This window comes from Etheostoma cragini, chromosome 4 (assembly GCF_013103735.1).
Source record: "Etheostoma cragini isolate CJK2018 chromosome 4, CSU_Ecrag_1.0, whole genome shotgun sequence".
Classification (NCBI taxonomy): domain Eukaryota; kingdom Metazoa; phylum Chordata; class Actinopteri; order Perciformes; family Percidae; genus Etheostoma; species Etheostoma cragini.
In genome coordinates this window covers 11,196,438-11,223,469 of record NC_048410.1, presented here as the reverse complement: position 1 = coordinate 11,223,469, position 27,032 = coordinate 11,196,438, and the positions used below count along the sequence as shown (strand labels likewise).

General features: G+C 39.6%; 1 protein-coding gene across 1 annotated transcript; it reads left to right on the top strand.

The window, feature by feature from the left end:
• On the top strand, positions 1–27,032 carry mdfi (MyoD family inhibitor). The gene is made up of 5 exons (XM_034868882.1): positions 1–507; positions 1,864–2,065; positions 13,727–13,864; positions 22,504–22,860; positions 23,650–27,032. Exons 2-5 carry the CDS (start codon positions 1,915–1,917, stop codon positions 23,901–23,903), a joined length of 900 nt encoding a protein of 299 aa, XP_034724773.1. The 5' UTR covers positions 1–507; positions 1,864–1,914; the 3' UTR covers positions 23,904–27,032.

Below are 27,032 nucleotides of genomic sequence, written 5' to 3'. Positions count from 1 at the left end.
ACTGCTGACTGTAGTTTCCTGTCCAATAGCTGCAGCACAGAAGTCTGAGGCAAGTATAGTGGGAGTAAAGAGAGAGGAGCGACCTACAGGTCGGATACTGCTGCTCATTTTAGAGTTTAAACAAAATTGGGACAGTGGTGTAGCCTACTTGGACTTTGTTAGCAGAAAGGCAACAGAAAGTGAGTAAGCCCTACACTGCAGACAAAGTGAGAAGCCTGCAGAGACACACAAAACTTCCCAACATCTGGTCTGCTGGAGGACGGGGCGAGCCGGAGAGAGAAACTTTGGAGGCGGAGAGAATCTATCTCCACTGGTGAAAAATGCATTGAATTGGGAGTTTTTTGGGGGACCTACATGAGCCGAAACGAGATTTGGTGGTCGTGTAAGGTGACAAGAGTGGAGGGAAAGAGGACGGGAAAGGTCTCGGAGGGCGAGAAGTCCACCTGGAGCGGTCAGAGAATGAATTAGCCGAAGGTTTGGCTGCACCGCGTTCCAGCCAAAGAGAAGGTAAGAAGTTGTTTTGTTGTGTTGTTGAAGATTAAAGCGAGTAATTCTGCAGCACGAATCTAAACAGAAAACGGATCGCCACACCGGAGGTGCGCTCGGTCTGAGCATGCAGGGACTCGTTTAGGGAAAGCAGGGCGCAGACATGCTACACAGGTAAACAGATTAACCGTATAACCTAGCAGTAACAATTAATAGCCTATTTATATTTTCCATTTCGGCGTACATTTCTCTTTGAAAGTATGGTTGACTATTTGCAAAAATCTGTTTACACGCATGCTATTTAAACTACAAGTGTGGAACTGTTTTTAAGTGTGCGTTATGATGTCTTGTTACCAAAACGTCTTCACACTCTTTACCGTGAAGTATATAACTAACCACTTTTAGTTGTTAAACGGAGAATACATGTTCATAAACTCTTTAAACGTCGCATCACCAAGCGTAATTACTAAAAAGACTTAGAGATAGGTTGTCAAAACTATTGGGGGCAGCGAATGTGCCGTGAAAAACCACGGGAGCGCGCAAACAGCTGTCCAGCTGAGCTGCTCTGGCAGGGTTGGCGCGCGCCAAACACACGTTGGCACGTGACACAGTTAGCGTGTCCGGTGCTGCGTTTTGATTCCCTGCTCGACCCCTCTCTAAAATATCAGATAAAACACACGTCGGTGGGCAATTTGGCACGTAGAAGGTCATAATTTAGTTCATTTAGGCTATATGTCGCTTAGCAACCACTTAGTAAGGCTGCAGTCTTGGGCCAAAATAATAGTCTAGTCTTTTAGCCTATATAGTTTGACAGATTAATGCATCTACTTTAGAAACGGCCCTTGTATACATTATTACATAGCATTAAAATAAAAATAAAAACACATTATCTTGAATAGTTGTAATAAATCAAGTAAACAAGAACAATATTTAGGCGTTTTTTTGTGTTGTATCCATATTATTGTTTGTTGGTTTGTGTTCTTTACAATGAATTATTGCTTGTATTAAGGTTGCCATTTTATCTCATGTTAGTTATGTACTACCATCATTGTTATTATTTGCACAACATACGTTTAAAGAGTTTAAACACTATTAATTAAAAGCAGACTATAATTAGGCACATCCAGTGTGTTACCACTGTTTGATGAAAGAAGCACGACAGGCCCCTGATTTTATAGCTGTAAGGGATTCATGCTGGTTCAAGTTGTGCATGATTACACCTCTCTCTCTCTCTCTCTCTCTCTCTCTCTCTCTCTCTCTAAGTCACTGGCTTGTTGGCGTGGTGCTCAATTTAAAAAGACAATAAGAAATCTTTCATGTGACGCATGTGATCATCTCCGCAATAATGTGTTTGGCTGTTTCCTCTCTCTGCTTCAGGCTCACTCCTTGGCCCCTCCACCTCTTCCCACAAGAGCCAGGCCTACGCTCATGGATGAGGAGAGGAGTGCCCCTGTCATCTCCCCAGATCCACCTGATGAGGTGGGACCCAGTGTACCAGCTCCACAACCCAGTTCACACTCAACCCTGACCGAAGAGAGCACAAACAGCTGTCCGAACCCAAAGCCCTGTCCTAGTCCAGGTAAGGAAGAAGTTGCAGTAGAAAACCAGACAGACCTACACAAACAGCTTTTTTACTCTGGTGTGTAGCTGTTTGTTTAGTGTTTCTGTGTGTATGTACAGTATGTGTGTTGGAGAACGAAGAGACAGTCCCTTCACAAAAAAAGTTATGTGATGGGTCTGAACAAGCCTTGAATAGTAGATTTATAACTACTAGCCCAGAGTTCTATTAAAGGTTCTTTGTTGTTTTTTGGTGTGTGTTTAGTTTTAGTTTAGTTTATAACGATCCCTATCAGCTGCTGTTCTTCCTGAGGTCCACAAAACAGGCATTACATAGTGTCAAAGCAAAGATTACAACCTGCATCATAACCCTAACAATGATCAGATAATTTGAACTCGTCCATTTTACTTCAGTGTCCTTAACACGTTGCAAATCATAATTCAGACAGACCCTCCAACAAGACAAGACCTATCAACAGAATCAAACTCACATTTGTATTTGTTCAAAACTTAGCCAAACATACTACATATTTCCAATGCCTCTAGTCAAAAGATGTTTTTACTAAAATTAGAAAATCAACTTTAAGTAAACTTTGTAAGTAAATAACTGCATAGCTTGGTACAAGACCGTTTGTTTGATGCGTTGTTTTCAGTATTGTACAATTTCCTTCTATAGCTTGTATGAGGGTAGTAGTAGTAGTCATGTCTTTCTAATCTGAATCAAACATTATTATACAAAATATGTCTTTGTAAAAGAGATATTTCTGAGAAATACAAGTCATGAATAGAATACTTTTTAACAAATAACTAAGATAGACAATTCTGCATTCCAATGACATTCATTGTGTATTCACATGGAGTGTCTTTGTTAACTGTAAATTTGGCTGCCTCAAAAAAGTGAGACTGAAAGTAGTTATGAAGAGTTCAAGCCATTTATAATGAAAAAGAGATCCTAGTGTATTTGTGCTGAGAGAGAATATCATTTTATGCTTTTTCATGCATATGAACCTCATTATGGTAGAAGGTTGGCCATTGTGTGAGTGAAGATACTGTATAGCTGGATACACATTTGCTTTTTTTCCCAAGCTACAGGAAACCATTTACCCCAAAACAAGAATAGACCAAATTATTCAACTTTGTGAAATGAAATGTGTATATAGGTTGATGATAGTTTTCCAGAGTGGAATAGTCTTGAGTCACTGTTATGTTTAAAGTTTTAACGACTGGTAATTACTTATCACTATTGTTAGACTCAGAAGCTGTGTTCTAGTGACTCTACTAATAATTCCTACAAAATCATTGTGTGTTTTTGGTGGATGTCATGGTGATTCATTAGGTCAGAGGCCTTTTCACTGACAGATAAAAACAGTTTCTCTGTCCGTGTGGGGGACGTGCCACCTTGGATGATCTAAGGGGTCAGGACCAATTCAGCGCTGTGGAACGCTTTAAGGCCGCAATGGGACTCATGGGAATTGGGGAATGAATCCATGACCCTTCCTCTTTGTGTGATTCGTCATGGTAAGGGTTGACTGACACTGAGGCGGAAACAAGGGAACTTGGACAAACTCAGGGCAGTATTGTGCCTAAATGACTCAACCAGCATCAAGTTCCCTCAAGCTTTAGTGACAAAATGACAGCACAGACTTTAGACCAGAGCACAGGCCCTATGGGGCAATTGGGGTAGGTGTGGTAACTAGAGAAGTGTGCAAAGATTTAAGTGGCTTGTTGCCATGGGAACCTGGCACAAAAATGATCGATGTTTTTTAGTTTTTTTTTCTAAAGACAAGTCTCAACCCAGTTTATTATGATAACTGTTTTGAATGTGCAAAAGCAAAGAATCTATACACGCACATTTCTGTTCTCCGCTACATTGCGGTTCACCATGATGAGTGTAAGTACAGCATCAGATTTAATGATAATACCTCTGCGTTGAGTTTTAGAGTTATTAAACTGTAGGTTGGTGTCCAAACATGTTCTCGTGGCTGTGCTGACTTTACCTGCGCTTGCTTCTTAGGAAGCCAACCCAAAGGATAACTGTGGCTTCTCCCACTAAAGTTAGACTGCTTGGCTGGCTGACCGGTCTAATTTGTGTGTGTGTGTGTGTGTGTGTGTGTGTGTGTGTGTGTGTGTGTGTATATGTACGCGCGTGCGTGTGGGTAGGTGAGCCAGGGTGGGGAGGAGAAGATTGGTCAGGCTACCACTGACAGCAACAAGGCCCTGCTTTCAGTGCTATGCTTCATCCCCCACCCATCCCTCGGCCTGCAGAGTGCAGGGCTTTGGAACAACACAACAGGCACATATACAGTAGCCCTAACCAACTTGAGTCATTTTTTGCCCATGGGTACATCATAACAAAGGGATAACAGGTCCCAAGATTGTATTTCAATTAAAGTTGCTTAACCAGCATATGCACAAGTTATTTTTCTTCCTGGTTTACTTCCATTATGTACAGTAGTGTCTATTTACCTGTTCTCAACTAGCCTGATAATCTGGCTGAATAATGTTACTTTATTCATTTGGCCTGACGTTAAGTTATTAAATGTCTTCAATGGGAGGGGGGTGTTTTGTTTTGCACAGAACAATCAGTAGCAAATGACATATCCATCCCACTAGCACTGTTTTTTACTTCTGCAGTGGCTGTTGCCTCTGTGTGCCCACCTCTCCAAACGGATGCACATTGTGTCGTGTGCACAGTAGATGTTTACCTGTCACAGTGGGGAAGGACACAGTATGAACGTCTGTACATTCAAATGCAATTGTATGCAACAAATAATGGCTCTGTGAATATTTCTGTTCAGTCTGGGGTGTTGATTAATTTCTGTGCTTATTTTGAGGCCTTTAATCATGACAATAACCCAGCAGTATCAGCATGGGAGCCAGCCAATCACAAAGCACCAGATGAGCTCAAAGAGAGTTTTAGCCCACTCATCACCCCACATTTGGATCGTAGTCTGTTCTGCTATAAGTCAATAAAGCTCTGCTCAGTCAGTCAAGGACACAAAACAGTGGTGTGTGTGTGTGTGTTGACAGATGTGTGCCTCTTGCTGTTGTGAGTGCATATAGGAGCCACTTACTGTACCACCACATGCTGATTCCCTCATTCTCTTTCACCACTGGCATCTCTCGCACTCTATTTTTTCTCTTCCTTTGTCTTTTTTGCCTACTTCCTCTCCTTTGTCTCTATTTATCTTTCTTTCTGTGACTCTCTGAATTAGGCCTCAACAAGAATTAGTTTTTATGTTGCAAAGAGAGTAATTTTCAAATCACTAGAGATATGATTCTAACTATTACTTCAATTATTATCAGTGTCTTAACCTATAGGTATCTTAAGACACCTATAGGTTAAGACACTGATAAGTGATAACCTTTAGGGGGTTAAAGTTTTATTTGGAGCTTGTTGCTGGCATCAGCTATAAGACAGCTATTGCCGGCAAATGTAGTCAGCTGTTGCTAATTCATTTGGCCAAACAAAATGAATATTTCGGCTGTTTATTATAATCTCTGGAAACGTGGTCTTTACTTTTTATTCTCACCTAAAGACGCTTTAAAAAAAAAAATCTCTGTCAAACGTCTGAGCACTTCAGATTGTTTTTCTTTTTTTTTATCTGAAAATCTCTGAATTGGGATTTGCAGGATTTGGGGCTGTGAAGCATCTTATTATTTCAGTCCATCAAGCTCAAGTTACGATTCAGTACTGCCATATAAACATGATTTATTGGAATTTGTCTTATTGAGTTCATTAAAACAAAAACAAAAATAGTAAACCCACTCATTTATAAAGCACATGATACATTAAGTAGAAAAAGTATACACAAAGTATAAAACAAAAAAATCACAACCTCAGTTGTCCAAAAATATTGTTCTAAAGGAAATTCTAATAGATATTTTCATCAAATCTTCTAGTACTGTCGATACTTTTGCCACACTAACCTGTTTTGTACAGGTTTAAACATTTTCTGGTGTCACTTTCTTTATCCTAGATCTTTTATTATAATTCATATAGTAAAAATTATAAATCCCTCTGACTACTTTACAGTCTAAACTATATTTATTTGATCTCTCTCCCTCTCTGCGCTCCAGTGTGCAGATGCAGCTATTTGCCTACTTGTCCCTTTTTAGTCCCTGAGGTTTGTTGAGGCTTGTGTGTCTAATTTGGTTTCTCACAGAGATCGAAATAAACTAGGAGCAATTTGAGGCGTTTTTACAGCTTACTTGAACTACCAAAATGAGCATGCTTTCTTTCTTCTTCACCACCTAGAAAACATTTGAGAAACTGCTGCTGCTCTGGTGGCCTGCACTCCGTCTCTCTCTTTCACCAACCCCTGACTTGAGTAGCGTCTCCAAATCCTCATAACCTGTGTCATATACTGTTGACAGTTAGTGTCAGCATGATGTGATAGTTCTAGCTACCCAGCAACTGTCTGTCTTGTTGAAACACTTGAGCAAGGGCCCTTTTACTGTACAGTTACCATTACAGTGACACATCTGATGGTTACCCCTTTAAGTGTGTTGCTGTTGTCTCTTCTAGTTTCAAGTCTACAGTTGTGGCAGAGGTGTTATGTAGAGACCAACCGTTTTTTTAAGGCTGATATTGATACATTAGGTTAATACAAATCAGACAACAATATATCAATACTTATATCTGTAAAGCTCCATATTAGCCTATACTATCGGCTTGTCATTGTGTGCATTAAAGCGGGATATATATAGTATAGTGGCCACCGTAGTTTGAGATTGATGCTCTTCCTGAATGTGAAATACTGAATTCTGCTTATCCTGTTAGAATGACTGTCCTTAGTTTCCATATGTTGCACAGTATAGTGTGTGTTTGTATTCCTGATGGTGGTGTCCCTGTTTCAGCCTCCTTGTGTTAAATTCAGCAGTATAGCACTCAGTTAGCAGAGCAGCAGTACTTTCCCAGGAACCAGAGGAATCTCAAAGACAAAGTAACACAATTAAATTCCCCTTAAGCCTGTTCAACAGCAGACAGTTTTTGTCTTTAATGAGCTTACACTGCTTCATTCTCTCAGCAGCTATAATCTCTGATTTTGGACATATTCCAGTGCTGCACTCTCACAGCCCCTCTGTGCAGTGTGTGTGTGTGTGTGTGTGTGTGTGTGTGTGTGTGTGTGTTTGTGGGAATGTGTTTTTGTGTGTGCTTTTGGCTGGATTGCAGCTAAACAATTGCCTCTTCTTTGCTTTTCTTTGTGTGTGTGCATGTATGGGTTTTTGTGTATTTGTTGTGGGATACGGCTAAAAGAAAGGTTTCTGTAGTTATGTGTTTTCTTTGTATTTCCCTTCGTCATGGTCAGAACCCCAGTGGTTGTGTGTGGTTTCAATCAGTTCCAGTCATTACTGCTGGCAATAGAGCTGCTACTGCGTCGTCTCCACTAACTCCTCTCTGCTGAACATTACTCTGCTTCATTGCTCTTCACCTCATCTCATTGTATCTTCTTTCCAATTCTCTGAACTCTTATCTCTGTCTTTTTTAGAATACATATTTGTATTCTTTTCTATTTAAAACAAACAAAACACAAAGAAAACATTCAACTCAGAACATTCATACATTACATCCTTGTCGGACTCACCCACCCACCCACCATCACCACTACATCACCACTACATCACCACTATCACCAATATATACTGCATCTACAGTGCATATATATAAACACATAATATCAAATACAAAAAAAATAACAGACATAGACAGTTTCATCTCTGAATATTGTTCAGTATTACACTTACTGCACATATATTATATATAACATTTACTTGATTGACCTTATCTTGTCTTTTCTTATCTCAACGTGTTGTAAAATGCCCATCACAATTTCTTTGAGCCTTCAAATTGCTTGTTTTGGCCAATCAGCAGTCCAAATCCTTAATGTATTCAATTTACAATGATCAACCCTACAATATTGGCGCAATATCAATATTTAAGTATTTGGTCAAAAATAATGTAAAATTTGATTTTTTCCATTTTGCCCAGCTCTACTTGACAACATTAAACAGAGTTGCAGCTTAACATTTGCGCTACATGATGATGATGAAATTTTAAACTCTGGTGGATTTTGAATGCCTTTTTGCTCCCGTTTGTAGCTGGTGGTAGGGTGCATACGTACTGTATGTCTTTGCCGAAGGCTTATACACATCTTTTGCATGCACATTACAATTCTGTGCCTCTAAAGACGTTCTAGTAAAGCTGTAGAAACAGGGTTCAGGTAGTTTAAAAGGCAGCAGGTAAACTCCATTGAGCACTCCCCCCTCAGAGATAATACCCTTAGGAACAGCAGGTTGCACTCCCCTTCAGGTGATCCAGGATGTGTCACATCATTTGGCAGCTCACATCGCCTGGATCTGTGTGTGCATGTGTGTGTTTGTATTGTGTTCATACTAACCATTGCCTTATGTGATCCATATGTTTTTGTCTGTTTACTAGGGGACTGGTCTGCCTCTGGATCAGCCTTTCAGGGCCAATGACACGTGTACACACCAAATTACAAACATACATGTACACACACACACACACACACACACACACACACACACACACACACAATCAAGCATGCACAAACAAATACACATACTCACCCACACGTGTAAACACACAGCCAGATCTCCTCAGCGGCTCTTGATTGCTCTGGTCTGATTTGAATTAGAGGCTCATCTTTCTCAGATCTCAGAAATGGCTCTGAGGTCAAGCGGTTTGGTGGTTTGATGCTAATGCCAACACACAATTAGTTGAAGGCCTGCTTGGATGGCACTAGGGGTTCGGTGGGGATGTGCTCCAACAATCGTGGTTTTGAACGTTTACAGAGGGAAGGCTTTGACTCAGTAACAAGACCTACAGACTTTTAACCCATAGCACTCTCATTGACAAAAGGAGTCTAAAAGAGAATACATAACAGACTACTGTACTGACGAATGAAGTGGTTAAGCTGACCCGATGATTGAACACATACTCAGGAGGAATGTGCAAGTGTTAAACAGATATTCAGATAATTGAGATACATATTTATTGGATATCTTTAACATTAATTATTCCAAAAAGGGCAGCAATACTAATACTTATCCTTACTACTACTACTTCTACTACCACTACTACTACTACTTCTACTACTACAACTACTACAACTACTTTTCTCATCTGTTGTCTGGCTAGTTTTGATAAATCTAGATTTCACTGAAGAAGACTGTCCTTTTCTTTCCTCCCGTAATTTGCTTACGCTTGGCTCTCGTGCTTACGTGTGGCTTTGATAATGACATAATTGCACCCAAAAGCAGCTTCCACAGAAAGGGACCAAAACAACATGAGAAAGAGGATCAGTATAACCGGATAAATGCCACCTAAAGCACTTTTTGTTTGAATTATATTACTGATCTCAATATTTTCAAATATGTGCCAACTGACTCCAGTCATTAAAGTCAGTTTTCGCCTGCTAGCACATTGTGAAATATTACTTTTTCATTATTCATCCTCAAATATATTTTTTATAAATGGGTACCAGCTGCATCGAACAATGGATGATTATAGGTAGCTGATGGATTTTGATGAGCTAATTGATAACTGATTGTAGGATTATTTAACATGATGTTGAAACAGATAATCAAAAATACATGACTACATGTATGAGTGGCTGGCTGGGCCTATGGACAGGTGTAGACCAAGTTACATACAGTGTGCTTTGAATATTTTGTTAAAACCTTTTGAACACTGAGTGTTATCTAAAGTAATTACAAGAAATTAAAATAAGGATGGATGTAATGATAGATAGACATACATACTGCTTGCCAGTGACATATGCAGCCTATAATACACGCACACATATCTCTAAACTAGACAATTGGCAATGTTGAGGGCAACAGTTCTCACTAGAGGCTTTCATATCTGAAGCTGGCTGATTGAGACTAATGGATACAACATGGGCCTTAGAAATAGCACAAATCCTCCTAATGCTTGAAACACTGTTCCTCTTCATCAATGTTTGACCACCTTACATAACCAAATGATTCAATGTCATGCCAGTAGCTTAGATATACTTTATTATCTAAGAAATTAAAGCAGTGTTCCTTCATACAAAGGCCCCGTTCTGACCTCATTTGTATAAAGTTGCCTGGATTCAACTTTGATCAGTGGCCGGCACGGCTCAAAATGAAAATCTTTTAAACTGACGTTTGTAGATCTGAAATAAAGATAGATTCAGCAATTGCATAGCCAACTTCTCACTTAAAATGTTTTCAGAAACACATTTTGGTGAACTATTTCAGTAAAAAAATCCGATTTTGAAACCGGGAGCAGCCAACCCCGTGTGACGCCATCGTCCAATCAGCGGCAGCCATTGCGGTTGTACGAGGGTGTAAACTTCCTTGTCAGTGGTCATTTAAAATAAAACTGGTGGCAAGCCCACTGGCGTGCAATCCTGGTAAGCAGGGCAATCCAATCCATGAAAGCAATGTGTTTATGGACACGTACTGACAAAAGCAGATGTTTGCATTTACATGAGCAAGCTGATAATAGTGTTACGCTCACACGAGTCATAACACCGCAGCAGGTCAATCATTACGTTACTTATTTTCTCCTCTTCATCCCCTGTGGGATATAAGCCTGTTAAGAGATCTCTCGGTTGCATTTTTTCCTTGGCAACATGCAGCAAATCTCTGTATGACAGGTGCATCTTGTCTAGCAGCTCCTCCAACTTTTAGACACACCAGCTAACAGGGCTGTTTCTAGCCCAAAAGGCCCAACTTCTTCCTAAGAAGGACAGCACTGCTGTTGCCCACCTGGCTTTTGTTTGCTTGTTTGTTTGTGACTGATTCACTTCTTGTCTTTTCTTAATTCAAATAAAAAGGTTGATGATTGATCACATACTCATTTTTAAAACATTAAAACTGATGTTGCTGTGGTATGTCTGTTTCAAAAGGCAACAGTTCACTGAAAACAAAGAAATGCTAAAAGGTCAAAACAGGCCCTAAAGGGGCATGGAACTGTGCATCATGGGAATCTTACTGAGTCATCCTGCTTCAACAATACAACATTACAAACATTAGCATAAACAGTGCACAGTACTAAACAACAGCAGAAAAATCAATAATTAAATAATTATTTGAAATTAAACATAATTTACCTAAATGTTTGGTTGTGTTTGTCCCTCTGAGTGTTACAGCACACAAACAGCTATGTATACTGTTAACTGGAATTCACTAAAAACGCGTAGCAGGGCCTCACTATATCAGCATATTTAACTTTGTCAGACATGACTTACTGAGAGTTAGTCATTGTTACAATAAGTGAACAAAATATGTAGCTGTCATTAGTTAATATAAATTCTGATTCTCAGTATTTTGATAGTTACCAGTTTTTGTTTAGCCTTTTTTTATTTAGTAATTTCAAGTAGGTGTGGGCAATAAGGGAAAAATGTTGCAATGATTAATCGCAGATTTATCAATTTTTAGTATGTCATGGTATTTCTCCCTGTGTTGAAACGACTATTTACATCATTGATTAATCTGCCGATGATTTATTAATTCATTGTTTGGTCTATTAAAATTCAGAAAACAGTGAAAAATGTCCATTTTATTTTTCCAGAGTCCAAGATGAAAGCTTGACAAAAGAAGAAAATCCTTTGGCAAATAACTTTAACAATGAATTATCCAAATAGTTGCTGATTATTTTTCTGTCGTTCAACTAATTGTTGCAGCTCTATATATTATATCACAATACTGTATGAAAATATTGTGATTTGATGAGGAAGAGACAATAACTTAATAAAAAATGGCATTTTGAGTTCATTTTAGAAGACAGCTCTGTCAAATGAATTGCATGGCTGCAACTAATGATTACTTTTATTGTTCATTTATCTGTTGAATATTTTCTCGATAACTCAATTAGTTGCTTGTTCTATAAAATATCAGGAAATGGTGAAAAAGTGTTGATCAGTGTTTTCCAAAGGCCAAGATGACTTTCTCAACTGTCTTGTTTTATCCACAATTCAAAAATATTCAAGAAGAGTGAAGAAACTAGAAACTAGTCACATTTAAAAAGCTGGAATCAGAGAATGTTTTCTTTTTCATAAAAAATGACTTAAAGAAATTAATCTTATTAATTAATTAATTAATGTATTTATACTATAACCTTGTATTCCTGCCTGGACCTCCATAAATGAATAGAGCAAAGTGTTTAAGTCCAAATAACCAACACAGTAGTTTTATTTGGATGAACACAATATCAGAACCAGATAACTGGATTCTATCCACTGCTCATCTCATCCCTCACTTTTTTTGTTTTTACTTTATCATTGAAAAATAACTGCCTCTATTATTTTTTACATCTTGTCTTTCACTTCCCTCAAAACACTTAACTTTGCATAGGCATTATATATGTTTAGCTGCAAAAGTGGGAATTAATCTATGAAGTTATGCCAAAAATGTGAATTTGTTAGACAAAGTGGTGTGGAATTGTGAACTAGGGACGAAGAGTGCAAAAGGCAGGGGACAGGAAAGAAAGGACAGATAGAGATGTGAGCGAGAAGGGATAGAGTAAATAAACATAGCCGGGAAGTGTTGAGTCAACGCACAGGACGCGGTTTGGTTTGTGTGTGTGTTTGTTAAACCCAGCTGGCTCCCATTTGCCCAGGAATGAGGCTGCACCTCTCAGAGGCCCAAGCCTGCCTTGCCATGAAGGCCTTTGTGTGGTGTGTGTGCGTGCATGCGCGCATGTGCGTGCCCATGTGTGTGTGTGTGTGTGTGTGTGTGTGTGTGTGTGTGTGTGTGTGTGTGTGTAAAAACAGCTTCATTAGAGCATTGCATGGTACCGGTGAACACATAAAACCCAGACATGTATTTACTGTATGTATATTATGTGTACGTCCTCTTATGTGTTCAATTTAAACACACATACATCCACTCTCAAACGCAAACAGACATCCCAGCACACACATAGACCCACACAGATTTCAGGTTTCACAAGCATGCACATAGACCCCTAAACAGTCCCAAGAGACTGCATTTAACTGCTTCCAGATGCAAGTTCAGGACAGAGCACACAAATACAGACAAAATCCTCTGCTTTGTTGAAGTCAGCAGAACTACTCTGTTTAAATGAATTAAGTGCTAGTGGATGGTAAATGAAATGGGAGTAGACAAGTTTACTATAAGTCGGAAAGCAGCTTGCTGCTGATACCTGATAGTATCCACATGGAAATGAGCTACTCACTTAGCAAACCTGGGAACCTGAACCTCAAAATCTTCAAAATAAACTTAACATAAATTTTAAAAAAATGTGTGGTCTTACAGAAAACTGTTAATATTGTAATATTATTGTATATGTAACTGTACAATATATCGATAGAGCAACATATTGTCCTTCTTTGTGTGATATAAGACTAGATACGCTGGCGCCGAATATCGATATTTGAATTATTAAATAAGGCGCTCGAAAAACATTTCCCTGCTTTCAGCGTCGCCACATCATGAGAGAAAACCTGCCCATAACCTTTTCTCAGGTATTTTGTATTCATAGTTAGGCCAATATCGTAATGTGAGATTGACTAACAATATATTGATCATCCCATAATGCTTGATTGTGATATTATTGGTTTAGTGAGCCATTAACCGTGTATTACATCGTATTGTGAGGTACCCTGTGATTCCTACCCCTAATTGTGTTTTTTTTCTCTTTTAGATGTGGCCCACACCTATACTGAGCCCCTCATATTGAGGTTAAATGGCACCCCAGAAAGGTTGCAAGGTGATGGTGAAGACAAGTGGAGCAGCAGCCTCTCACACTCAGTGCTTACGACACCCAGCAAGAGTATCACATGTAAGAAAAGAGCACCCTTACACACACACACATTCACACATAGGGACTCCCACTCAGAGAAATTGGTGAGTTTTGTTTTCATTACCAATCACTGGTCTGATGAGTCACATTGTCCTGACCTTTTATAAATATATTTTAATACGCTGAAGAAATGGGTCATATAATCCTACACACATTGTCAGCAAAGTAGATTAAGTTTCTGATTTCTGAACAGAAGCAGCCCAATCTCCACATTTGAAATTACACACATATTCTCCTCTTGCCTTTTTCTTCTGCATTTATTCTCTGTCTGATTGGTACTGTGGAATTGATTTATTTAGGGTTCATTGGACATCTTGGTATCAGTCAATTAAAATAGTCAATCAGTCTGGGATCAAAATAAATACCCCCCCCCAAAAGTCTCCAATTTGACTGATTGACAATGATAGAGATCTGAAGTCCTGCCATATCCATTCTAGCTGGTTCCACTTGTTTCAGGAACTCAATGTAGTCACTCATTGTAGTCTCTCTTCTTTGAGTATTTGTTTTTTGACAACTACAATAGATGAGTATCTACTACAGCACTTGCTGTTAGAATTTTGCCAATTATTGTGTTAGCTTTCATAAAAACTAAAGCCCATTCATTGCTTCCAACATAGCCCCCCCCCCAATGACATCCACCCACACTCATGTAACTAACGTAATTTTTCCAACATATTAGCTGTAATCTCTACTGTTTAAAAATGTCTATGCTGGCTTTCTAGTGGCCTATGTGGTTTTAAGATGCTGACAAAGTCAACACAACATCAATCTTTCCAGTCCAGTGGGGGACCGTTGTAATCCATCCCTCTCACTCCTCATTTTTACCATTATTACCTCTCTCCTGTGTAAATGAAGGAAACATATTAAAAAAAGAAAGATAAAGGAAATAATGCCTGATAATAACATCTCTGCAATTTGAACCCTCCCTCTTCATTTGGAATCCTCAACACTCAACTGGCTTCAGTGTGTCAAGTTGGACATTTTTAACAGTCTTGGCTTATAGAAGATTATGTGATGATAGAGGTTGATTAAAACAAAAATATATTTTTTTAAACTGCAAAAAAAAGAAAGAGAGAAGGACTCTCTTTCACACTGATTGATGTGCAATCGCTCCAACTCTTTAAGGCAAAGCCTATGTTATTATTCCACCACATTGATGTCGGGTCGCAGGGGCAGCAGCTCCAGCAGGGGAACCTAAACTTCCCTTTCTCGAGCCACATCAACCAGCTCCAACTGGGGGATCCCGAGGCGTTCTCAGGCCAGGTTGGAGATATGATCCCTCCACCAAGTCCTCGGTGTTCCCTGAGGCCTCCTCCCAGCTGGACGTACCTGGAACACCTTCCTAGGAAGCATGCAAAATGCTATTATATTATTTTGCAGCAAACGTCTGCATTGAGTTTTGAAAAGTCCTACCACACAATGGCCAGCTTTTATTGACATTGCCCTGACTCACTATGACTCTGGTCTCAGATCAGCTACGGTCCGTTACACCACTACTGTAGATTTAACATCACTAACAATGTATTCAACAATAGAAAATGTATTTTAAAATAGAATTATAGTATTCATAACACAAGGTACGGGCTGGGTCTGGATTGACTGGCCATTCCGTCCGGACCTTGGTTTGGACTTTGAGGAGTCCTGCTCTAAGTTAAGTTGTTTAGTTGCTTGGCCACTAACCTCAACGCACAGTGTTCTAAATCTGTCCATCATGTCATTCAAAGAAAAGGAGGGATTGTGTAAGTGGATGAAAGGAGAAATAGAGGGCTGAGAAGACAGTTGAGTAAGCTGAAATGTGAGCATGTGTTAGAAAACTAAGAGCGATTTTTCCTGGAATCCAGGGCCAGCCCTGGGTGACATGCACAAACACACAAACCTCCCCCATGGTAATAGCTAGTTTGCTGTAACTGAATAATCAGCAGTTCAGTCCGGAAATGGATAAGTGAATGCTGTGTGTTTTGAGTAGGTGTGTGACTGTCTGCTGTCTTTGTTCATGTTTGTTTCTCTTCCTGTTCTTTCTGCTGTGTGTGTCTATTTCAGGCCCAGGCTAAAAGAGGTTTGGATCAGATTTTCATGTTGCCTCTCTCTCTGCTTTGTTTTACATCCCAATAAAATCTATGAAACCCCCCAGCTCCATATGCTGTGCAGGGAGGGTTATGCAACTTTAGTAGGCTTGGACAAAATGTACCACCATGAACACCAGTGCTCACTGGCTTTCCATTTGCCTTTATGTGCCTCCTCCCTTCATCGACAGCTTCCTCTATCTGCAACTTACGCAATCACACATGTTCACGGTACTTGAACCACAAACTAAACAGTAAAAGCTTAAAACTGTATCCCTTTCTCAGGTAAATATGCAGCATGTCTGCTGGTCCTCATGATTATATGTTGTGTTTGAGTTGTTCTATATAAACCACATAAGCCACTATCAGTCTGAATGCAGTTTAAATATGGTCTTTGTCATCTGCAACCAGTCAATCAATCATCACTGTCCCTCCTCTGTTCCATTATGAGTGTCAAGATGTTACAAAATAGCCGTGTGACTCAGGTTTGTGGTGAGGTCATGGCTGTGTGACATCTGTGAATGTGTGTGTGAATGTGTTTGCGAGTAAAAGGGTGAGGACACAGAAGCAAAAACAGTAAATTCCTCATCTTGTATGCTCTGTCTCGCAGTGATGACATCAGAGCTATAGTATGTGGGTGGCAGTGGGTCTTTGATAAGCTGTCTGCACAATGTGCAGAGAGATCTGTTAACATATGTGAGTATGTGTTATGACCTGAGTCAATAACACACACACACACACACACACACACAAATACACACACACACACACACACACAGACAGACAAACTCCCTGTCAGTGATGTCATGAGCACACTGCTGTCTTTGACGTCACAGTCACAGCAGCATATACATGTTCCCTGATGTTTAACTGCTTCCACTCTTTCAGACTCCGGGGAAACAATGACATGTTATTAATCACTGACAGAATCACAGTAGCATTTATGACACTTTCACTTTGTTTATTTTTTCTCAGTTAGAGACCTTTTGACTAAATTAAATCATAACATAAACCAGACAAAACACCTGTCCTTTTTATGCATGTGTGAATGAGGACATAGAACGGTGTCTAAGGGAAATGTTGAGTAGAGCTGTTATTGTTATTATCCTGTCACCAAATGGGAGCAGTGTGCAGTGTGTTGTTAGTGGGAAATCTAACAGGACTGTAACATTGCCTTTAATTAGAGACAAGTCACTGTGCTGAAACTGTTTTCAATCTCTGTTCATCTGTGTAAATTCTCTCTATACTTTTCTTTCAGTCTCTCTTGTCTTCCTCTGAATTTACTGTGTTTTTGTTAGTCACATTCAAACACATATTTTACACGACTGTCAATTATATAACGGTGGCACGGTGTGGGTAGTGATGTCAGAGGGGGCATGTGTGAATGTGGTTGGTTGACGTCTCAGGTCAGGGATAGGTGTCGCTGTGTGTCGGGATATTCTTGCGAGTCTGCTGTCTTTTCCTCTTCTATTCAAAACGTAGGCCTACCTCTCTTCTTGAAATATTTGTACACTGTTTCTATTCATTTGTCAGGTGAAACTCTCAAACAAATGAGTTAAATCGTGCAAAAAAAGGTAATTTAGGTGATTCTTCCAACAGCTGGGTTGAAGGGAATGAATAGGATTTTTAAATGTCAAAAAAACACAAGAATAATTAAGCTTATGTCATATTGTGTCACCTGTTTTAATGCAAACCTAAAAACAAAGAAATGTACTTGGCTGGTTGACAAGTAACTAATGCTAATGTAGTTCTTGGTGGGTAACATAAGATTACGACATCATCCGACACGCTCATTTATTTTTAGTATGATTGTTTTGACCACGGTTAACAACTCTGGGCTAACGCACAAATTCATCAAGAACGTTAACTTAACGTTAACGTATAGATAGACGACTAATCTAATGGTAATTTAGCGAGATAGCACCAGGGCATGAAGTTAACTTTTTTGACCACCTGCCACTGTCACTTTTTACCAGCCCCTTTTTTTGCTTAATAAAGGTGAAAAACAGGAATTGCTGTGTCTCTATGATCCAACTTGTGGACATTGCACCGTTGCTGTGGGAAGGGGCCGGGCTGGGACACACAATGATACAGTTTGATAATGTACTTATTGGACTTTAACTTATTATTGCACCTTCAATAATGTAGCTGTCATCAATTTAGGTCATCCTGTACATCTCATCTGCAGTTTTTCCTGCATCCTCCGTGTGTGATTGTGTGTTTATGTGTGCGCGTCAGTCGCGGGAGGAACGGAGAGACAGCCCCCCCTCGCAGACAGGTTGACAGAACGTCTTTCGGTGCGTGTTTTGTTGGTGAGATTTTTGAGTCACACACTTCTTGTCTTCATATCAGAAACAAGGAAATGAATTTGACCCGTTCTCACTCCCACTTGGTCAGCGGAACAGGAACTAGTATTTTCCATATCGTTACAGCCGTAAAAAAAAAAATATATATATATATGTGTATATATACTGGGTTCAAAAACTTGCATCTTTTGTATCAAGCTTGCTTATTGTGAAGCTGTCTGTATAGTATAGTGTTCTGTAAGTATGAACTGCCAGCTGGGCGAAGACTTTACAGCCTTCTATTGGTAGTTACAGTTAGGTGTGGGAATTATGTTGCAGGCTTTGGTATCTTAAACCATCCATCCATCCATCTTCAGCTATTGTCTTTAACCTGGCAACACAAATAACACAGAACACACACAGTAGTCAATCAAAGTTATCAGTTTTATCCACAGCCAGATGCATAACTTATATAGACAAATGTATGAGCAGTGCCACAGTTAAAAAATGATCAAGTGGACTTTATAACAACAAAAGTTAAATTTTAACAAGGGGTACTCTGTTAAACTTTGTTTACATTTTAATTTAAAGTTAAATTAATTTTGAAATTAAAGAAACCATTCATTTTAGCCAAAGGCGAGTCACAATTTTGTCTTGCTCACACCTAATTTTGAAGCAGCAGTCTTCGGCATCTGACTGAACTCGGTGTCGGTGTTCACATTACTTTTTCAGTGTATTTTCAAACTGTTTTTGTAGTTGACACTTCTGTCTCATGATTAAAAACAACCTAACTATGCAAGAAAAACCCAGAAGAGAGTCAGTGGGTAAGATGTTTCTGGGACACTAGAGTAAATAGATAGTGATTAAATGTTGTGCAAATGTTGTGAAACTGAACTCTTTTTGCACCAATTAAGCTAAGCCCTCATAATTTTGTATGACATTGGTAAACAACATTTTAAGAAATCAAAATTTGTTTGTGAGTGAGCAAATATTTAGTTGGACACCCAGATGTCCAACTTTGCCTTGGTTTGTGCTTAATAATAAAAAAGATATACTGTATATGTATGTACATTTGTGTATGGTTAGCAAGAAGCCAGATTTGTGGATACACAGTCCATAAATCCGTCCATCAATCCTTGTTCCCTTCATTATTTACCTGTTTCCCAAGTTGAATTTGGGAGTGCAAGTTTTGTCCAGTGACAAAATATGTTTCTGCATTTAAGAATTTGATCTCAGGTCTATAGAGTAGACATTTCAACACTTCCAACACTTTAACCTACATAGACAGACACACTAGATGAGGCAGTAGGATAAAGTAGCTTGAGTTGAGACAGACAGAGTTCATAGTCAGTCTGGTGACTCATTCCAGCAGAGGATAAGTAGAGAGAGAGAGAGATGAACAGACAATCTCTGGTCTTGGAGGGAGGTGTGTAAGTACAGGGTAACTGAAAGATGCCAGCAGAGAAGGAAGAGGTGGAGGGTGTGTGAATACTGGGGAGTGTGCTTCTGCATTCAACTGATGGTGACTCACTCATGCTTGCTCACTGGCCCAACACATCTGCACAGACAGACATACATGTACATACACACAGCATAGAAGTCACAGGACCCCCAGTGGTCAACGCTGTGTTAACACCACACTCAAACACTCAGAGGTGTTCCAGTCTCATCATGTTTATGCCACAGTCATTTTTTTTATTTGCTGTTATTTTTAACTAGCTCCCACTGCTGAATCATTGCATTTATGAGTCACACCCATGCATCCTCCTGGTCCAAATATGCACAAGCCGCAACCCATTTCTTTAACTTTCTTTTCTTTCTTTTTTGATCTCAGACAAAGGGGCCTTGTTTTTGTGTGTGAGTGTGTGTGTGTGTGTGTGTACGTGTGTCTCATACGTGTTCTTGCATGCATATATTTCTGTGTGAGTGGGCCTAACCTCAAGCTCTGTTTGGAGACAGTCCTGACTCCCCATCTCTCTCTCTGTCTGTCTGTCTGTTTGTTCACCAGATCCCCCTATGTTCTGTACACACTCATATACACACACACAGAAAGTATGAATTTTTCAACAACTCACAATCCCCTGGACAATACAGACGTAGAGGGAATACTTAAAAAATTGCGCACAGCTTCCCTCCCCTCTTTCTAATCCCCTTCTTCCCTTACCGACTGACATCTTGGCCAACTAAGAGTGTTAGAAACAGTATTGTGGAAAATGCAAAAAGGCAGCAATAAGAAAGAGAGACAGAAAGGGAGGAGATAAAGTGAGGGAGGAAAAGAGGAAGAGAGCGAGACATAACACAGGAGAGCAGCAGGTATTGACTTTTGACATACTTCAGAGGAGAAAGTATGGCCCCCTCTCACTAGCCCTGCACATGCATGCACGCCTACACACTCATACAGGCCCTGCAGCCTGCCAAACATCTGGAGCAAAGTTAGAAAACGCTGAATGAAAGAATCTTTAATAACACTGGATTGGTTGTGTGACCACGGCCATCAGCCAATCATAACAGGCCTGGATGGGATATCTGTCTCAGAGCGGTTATCGAACAGACGCTTTTATTGCCAGCCGTGTTTCATAGCGAGAGCTCAGGACCACACTGTTTGCCTCCAAGTGCAATTACGGTATGTGTGTGTGTGTGCATCTAAGAATTATGGCGTTTGCTTTGATTTTTTCTGTGGGTCCCATTGTGCTTTACAATGGCCAGTTTAATTCTAACCACTCCTCTCGACACCAGATGCTTTCAGGTCAAGAAAATATTTAAGGCCTCAACAGGATGGTATTAAATACTACCATAATATATAAAACCCAGGCCTCAATTTTATTCTTCTTTTCAGGGTGTGTATTTGAGTTGGCAGCAAAGGTGCTTTTCTGCCCACATCTCTCTGGCTGGGTAGTTAGTACTCAATAGCACTTGGAGGTCAAATATACCAAGTAGTATACTGAGCCAAGATTAACAAAATGCGCAAAACGCAACTAACAAAATGCAAAATGCTCTCAAGCGTTTGTAGAGACTCTTATGTTAAATCAAAACTGCATTCTTTCATAACTCTGATACTAAAACAATGAATTTTCTAAGTTTTCACAGAGACAAACACTCTTCGCCTTCTTCCCTCACACTCTTTTTGTCTGTCTGTTTTTAGTTGCGTAAGAGTCTAGACAAGTAGGATCAGGGGTCAGTTTAGTAAATACACAGCTCTTCCAATGAGCAATTGCCTTTCGGGTGGGCTTTGTATTTGGACTCAGTTTCCCCGAGCCTCCCCCTCATGATGCTGCATCAGCACAAGTCTGTACCTTCTCTTAATACATCCATGGTCTGCACGCATACACACTGAGAGGGGCCCCGCCCTCAGAACTGTACAGCGATCAGCCACATAACCCACTTATGTTGGGGAGCCTGCTCACACACTTAATACATACAGTATTTTAATCAACAATACTCGCATGCCCGTATGTACATTGAAAGCACTGTTGGTCAGTGTATTAGTTCCTTCTGTCTATACTGGCCAACTCGTAAAATCCACTATTTCTGTGCAAAAATGTATTCCAAAGTTCAGCCAAAGCTAATATCTGCAGTCTGAGTTAGACGAATCAAGCGGATAAAAAGTTACAGTCTTTTTGGTTCAAAATGTACTCTTTCTGTTCCTGCACTGGTTCAGCAAGAAAACACAGACAGCATTTGGTATTAAGAAAACACAAACTTTTAATACATTTTTTCACATACATACATTTTTAATGTACAGCATGTGGACAACTAAGTTTTATTTTAAAACAGACTTCGAAAAATGTGGACACTTATCATTAAATAATAATAACAACAAGTGACTAATTTTACACATATGTTCTATCTTTACCAGAAACAACATAAAAGTGTTCAGATTAGTACAACAAAAAAGTGCTAAATTCTACTACTCTACTCTCCCACTACTATTTTGTTAATTGATCAATTATTAATTGTATAGAATAATTCATGGTTTTCTTGACAATGAGAATTTTCAGTCAAAATGTTTGAACGGTGTCAGTTACGGTCCTTATGATCTGTCCTCAAAGGATCAAAACAGGAATAGTTGCACACTATTTTACAATTCAACAAAATCAATACTACCTTAATGGTTTAGGTTATTTTGTCAGTTATATGATATGAACACAGCAACAGTGACATTAAACAGCAGCTACTGCTCTTGAAGTGGAATGCTATGAATTTTCATTAATTTCAAAATGCTTATTGTCTACAGCCTATTGTAAATGAATGTACTTTTGTCCCTCCCCAGCTCAACCAGCAGCCAGATCCACACCCATTCACCACACCCAGCCATGTCGGACACAGCCCAGCAGCCAACTACGCAACGGAGCCAAGCACCACGCACATACACACTCCCCTCACACGCACTGTCCGCATCAAACACACGCCCTCCAGTCCAACGGGGTCAGGAACGGGGGCCCTCATGGGCATCCTAAGCTGGGCTCCCTCCCGAGAGGTGGGTCATCCACCTCCTCATCCTCTTCAGCAGGACCCAAACAGACCAAGAAATTGCAGTCCAACTCCTCCATCACTTCCCAGAGCAGCAAGAGGAGCAAGAGCAGCTCCAAAAGTAACAGCTCTCACATTCCTACGGAGGCACAGAATGGTGAGATACAGAAATTAATTGGGGGGGGGATATATTAAGGTTCACATTAAAGTTTGATTCTACACCTGTTCAGAGTAGAGGATCAGAATTCGTCCTATGTACATCTTCTCTGACCCAAAAAAAGAAATCACTGTTGAACCCACTCAAGCTATGCAAAATTGATGTGATAGAGCCAATGCTGGATGTCTCTCCCCTGGTGTTATCTTCACTATCAGGACTTAGCACCACCTAGGACAGTTGTGATTGTTTTAAAAACATACAAAGAAGCCAGAGCGTTTTTTTTTATCACTTTAGAAGTTAGTAGACTAGATTCATAGCAAACTGCAAAAAGTACAGTATTTATCTTTTTCAACTCAGGGTTACTGTTACAATGTAAAAGGGTCCACCCTCTATTTTCACTAAAACTTACAAGAACAAACTGTCCTAAATACTGATACAGAGAGCTCAACCAAGTGAAGTTTGGCTCTGTGGTTGAGCAGAGAGGTAAAGATAACAAGCTTATTGCCAAGAAAGCCCTATTAAAGAGCAAATGTGGTAAGTCAGTGTGCTGATGCCACCAGGACATTGGCAGTTCTTAGTCTCAAACTCAGTTTCATTTTTTTAAATTTCAAATTGGTTTATTGGCATGAAATGTACATATGTTTATGTTGCCAAAGCATATAGAGAAGGAAAATACTGAATGAAGGAGAAAAAAGAAGCAAAGCTGATTAGAATACAAACAAAGAAAGTATGTGTGAATGGTGAAGGTTAAGAAGCTCACTCTGTCTGTCTGTCTCTCCTTCTCTCCAGACTGCTGTGTTCACTGTATTCTGGCCTGCCTATTTTGTGAGTTCCTAACTCTGTGTAACATCATGCTGGACTGTGCCACCTGCGGCTCCTGCGCGGGTGACGACTCGTGTTTCTGCTGCTGCTGTGCGTCGGAGGAGTGTGGCGACTGTGACCTGCCCTGTGACATGGACTGTGGCATCATCGACGCCTGTTGTGAGTCTGCAGACTGCCTGGAGATTTGCATGGAGTGCTGCAGCCTTTGCTTCTCCTCCTGAGGGCCCGACCACCACCAAAGTAGATGTCGGCTACACACTCCTACAATAGGAACAACTTTGAACAGTGTTTTTTAGCTCTGAGAAGCGCTACACCTTTTGTCCTTGTTGCCTGGTCTGGCCATGGTTTACGCTATGTTGGCTGGCGTAGTTGGCTCCACTATGTGTCCATGGTTTTTACAAGGTTTGCCGAGAAAAAGATGCTGAGAGCAGCAATTCTTTCTCCTCCTTTATTGATCGATGGGAACGTAGCTTCCCTGCCTTGTCTTTGCTGTTGGTCCATTGCTTCAGAGCTGGATGTATGGTGCAGAGTGAGTTCCATCAGGGGTCCACGAGTGTCTGCCAGGCCGTGCAGAGCTATTACTACAATGGAGCCCCTTGTGCCGTCTAAATACTGGAGTTCTCCAAGCATGAAAAATGACCTCCAAAGGCAAATGAGAAAATGGCTCTATTTAACCGGATTTAGTGTTTCTGTAGATAAGAGCAGCAGCATAATGGGAAAATGGATGCTCAGATCTTAGTAGAAATGTAGTGTCCCCCTGTCCTTGGCAAGGTTAAAGTCTTCCAGTTTGATACAGTGGCCTTTGTGACACACATACACACACACACACACACACACACAATAGAGAAAACATTAATGGTGGCTTGTGGCAATATTACAGACAAATTTCTTTTGTTAATATGCATCTCACTTATCAGACTTATTCAGAGAAGAATCATGAGAGCGCCGTGCATCAGCCTGAAGATGGGTCCATTAAATGAGTACTGTAAGTGATGGACATCAGAGCAAATGGTTGACAGCATCGGTCGTGGACACATTCTCTATTCTAACATGTGAAGGGAGAGATTTCTTAATCAAAGGTCTCTCCTCGTTTAATGTTCCACATCTTGTTTACTTTTGCATTGTTTTTTTTGTTTGAGGGGCTTCGTCTGTATTCGGTGAATTCCTCCTCTTCTGAATGGTCAGAGCTTGTAAAGGACTGGTGGAGGATTGGAAGGCATCATCTCTTTTTTAATATGTTTCATTATTGGTTGTCGTTCTTGCGATGTGAACAAATGGCCTTGGCTTAGCTTCAGGCCTGAATTTTTTAATGGAGATTCCTTGCCTTTACCAAATCTCTAATAATCCTAGTTTTGTAGATTTTAGTTAAGATATTTGCATTTCTCCTGTAATGTGAAAATCACATTTCTGTGTTATTGGGTTTTGCTGGGCTCTCTGTAAAGCAGTAATGCTCAACATCTAATTTAAATCCTGAGTGAGAATCTCACGACATTATGCTAAGTTAGATCCATATGCTCGTAGTATGAATGGTACGCTTTTGATAACACTCTGGTACGCTCAGATGCATACTTTCTCCAACCCAATACCTCTTGAGATGTACCCTAGATCTGTTTTGCATTTTAAAATGACTTGATACAAATCTTTCTCCTCTTTGATCAAATACTGTTTGTGCAATCCTTTTCTCTAGGAAATACCAAGGAGTTTTCCTCTTACTGAACCTTAATTTTGAGACCTACAATTACTTGTGCAGGTACATTAAATGGTCTTCACTATGTTATTGTGGCTGTGGTTTATTAAACCCTATTTTAAGGGCTGAAATATAACACTGTTGAATAAGAATATACACTAAGGCTGTAAATCAACCTGATGACTCATCATTTCTGTTTATATATCAGAATGAATGGGTTTTACATTTTGACACGTTCCAATTGAACTAAGATAAAATCCTGGAGAGCCCTGGAAAACAATGCAATTTTGTAACAGTACAAAGTGATTTATGAAGGGAGAACTGGATCATGTGTATTAGCCGTGATAACAATATGATTTTGTTTGGATTTAAAACATAATCCAAGTGCAGATTCTGACAACGTTCTCTGACACCAGACCAAACTTGTCACAAAAAGAATAGGGGTGGACCGTAGTCTATATCTGGAGGGTGTGAAAGGCTAACCCATATGAGTTTAATACCAAAATAAAAAAACTGGTTTGTTAACAACAAGGGTCAACCATTTCAAATAAAAAAAAAGAACCTACAAATTTAAGTTAGCTTCACAGTCAACAAGCTAATGTTAGCATAACTTGGCAATGGTTAGCCCGCAGGGGAAACATAAACAGTTAACACTGTTAAGGCGAGCAGGAATTTGAATACAAATTGACATTTTTCAGCTAAAACCCTCGCAAATGGTATATTGTTTCCTATCATTTATGACTGAGCATAACCACTCAAATGTTGCTTTCCATTATGTTAAATTGATTTCTAGTTTGCTCAAATTCCTGTTTCCAGCAAAGACGTAGCTGGAGAAATAAAGTTAACAAAACCTTACCTGCAATAGACAGCAACTTTCTTTTTTTTGCAGTAGATCATACAAACATGTCTGAACCTCTTGTGAGATTCCTTGTTTCCAAATGTAGCTTCAACAGGGTTTTTTGAAGAGGTCCTGTTGGACTGTAAAGTCCAAAAGTGGTAAGTCTGTCAGTACTTCAGCTAAGTTGTGCTATGCAACATAAATCATGTGAAACAACATTTTAATAAGGTCTGGGTTTAAAAACAGTGAACACATCATTTAGGTTTTATTTAATGATGTTGGAATCCTATTTTATGACTTGATCATTAAATATAACTTTATGTTTATACTGAGAATAGGGGGCGGTCTGGAGGGATAGAAAACACTGATTGGTTGGTCTAGAGATGGAGAACGCTTCTCTGGATTGCAGAGATGGTTTGGAGATATGAATTTGATGTTGTGTCTCAAAGGTCATCATATTATCCTTAAAAAGGTCCTTTGCACTCAGTCAAGCTATTACAGTAATACTTTCAATGTTGTCCAAACTTAGTATTATCAATATTTTTGCTAGAATTACTTTGACTACAGAAATTTCTAATTGTTGACTTTCATGGATTTATTATCTTATTATGAGATGTAATTTGGATATTGATTTAAAAGGCTGACCACATCCGCTAGTATTATGAAAGTTATTCTAGCCCAGCTAAATTGTAACTAGAAGTTTATATTGTCCACTATAATGTAATTTTTTTTACACTACCCCCATTTTATGTCAATTTAAATTGCTGTCCTGGAAGTCACATTACAATCTCTTAGTTTAATACTGAATAAACAATGTGAACTCCA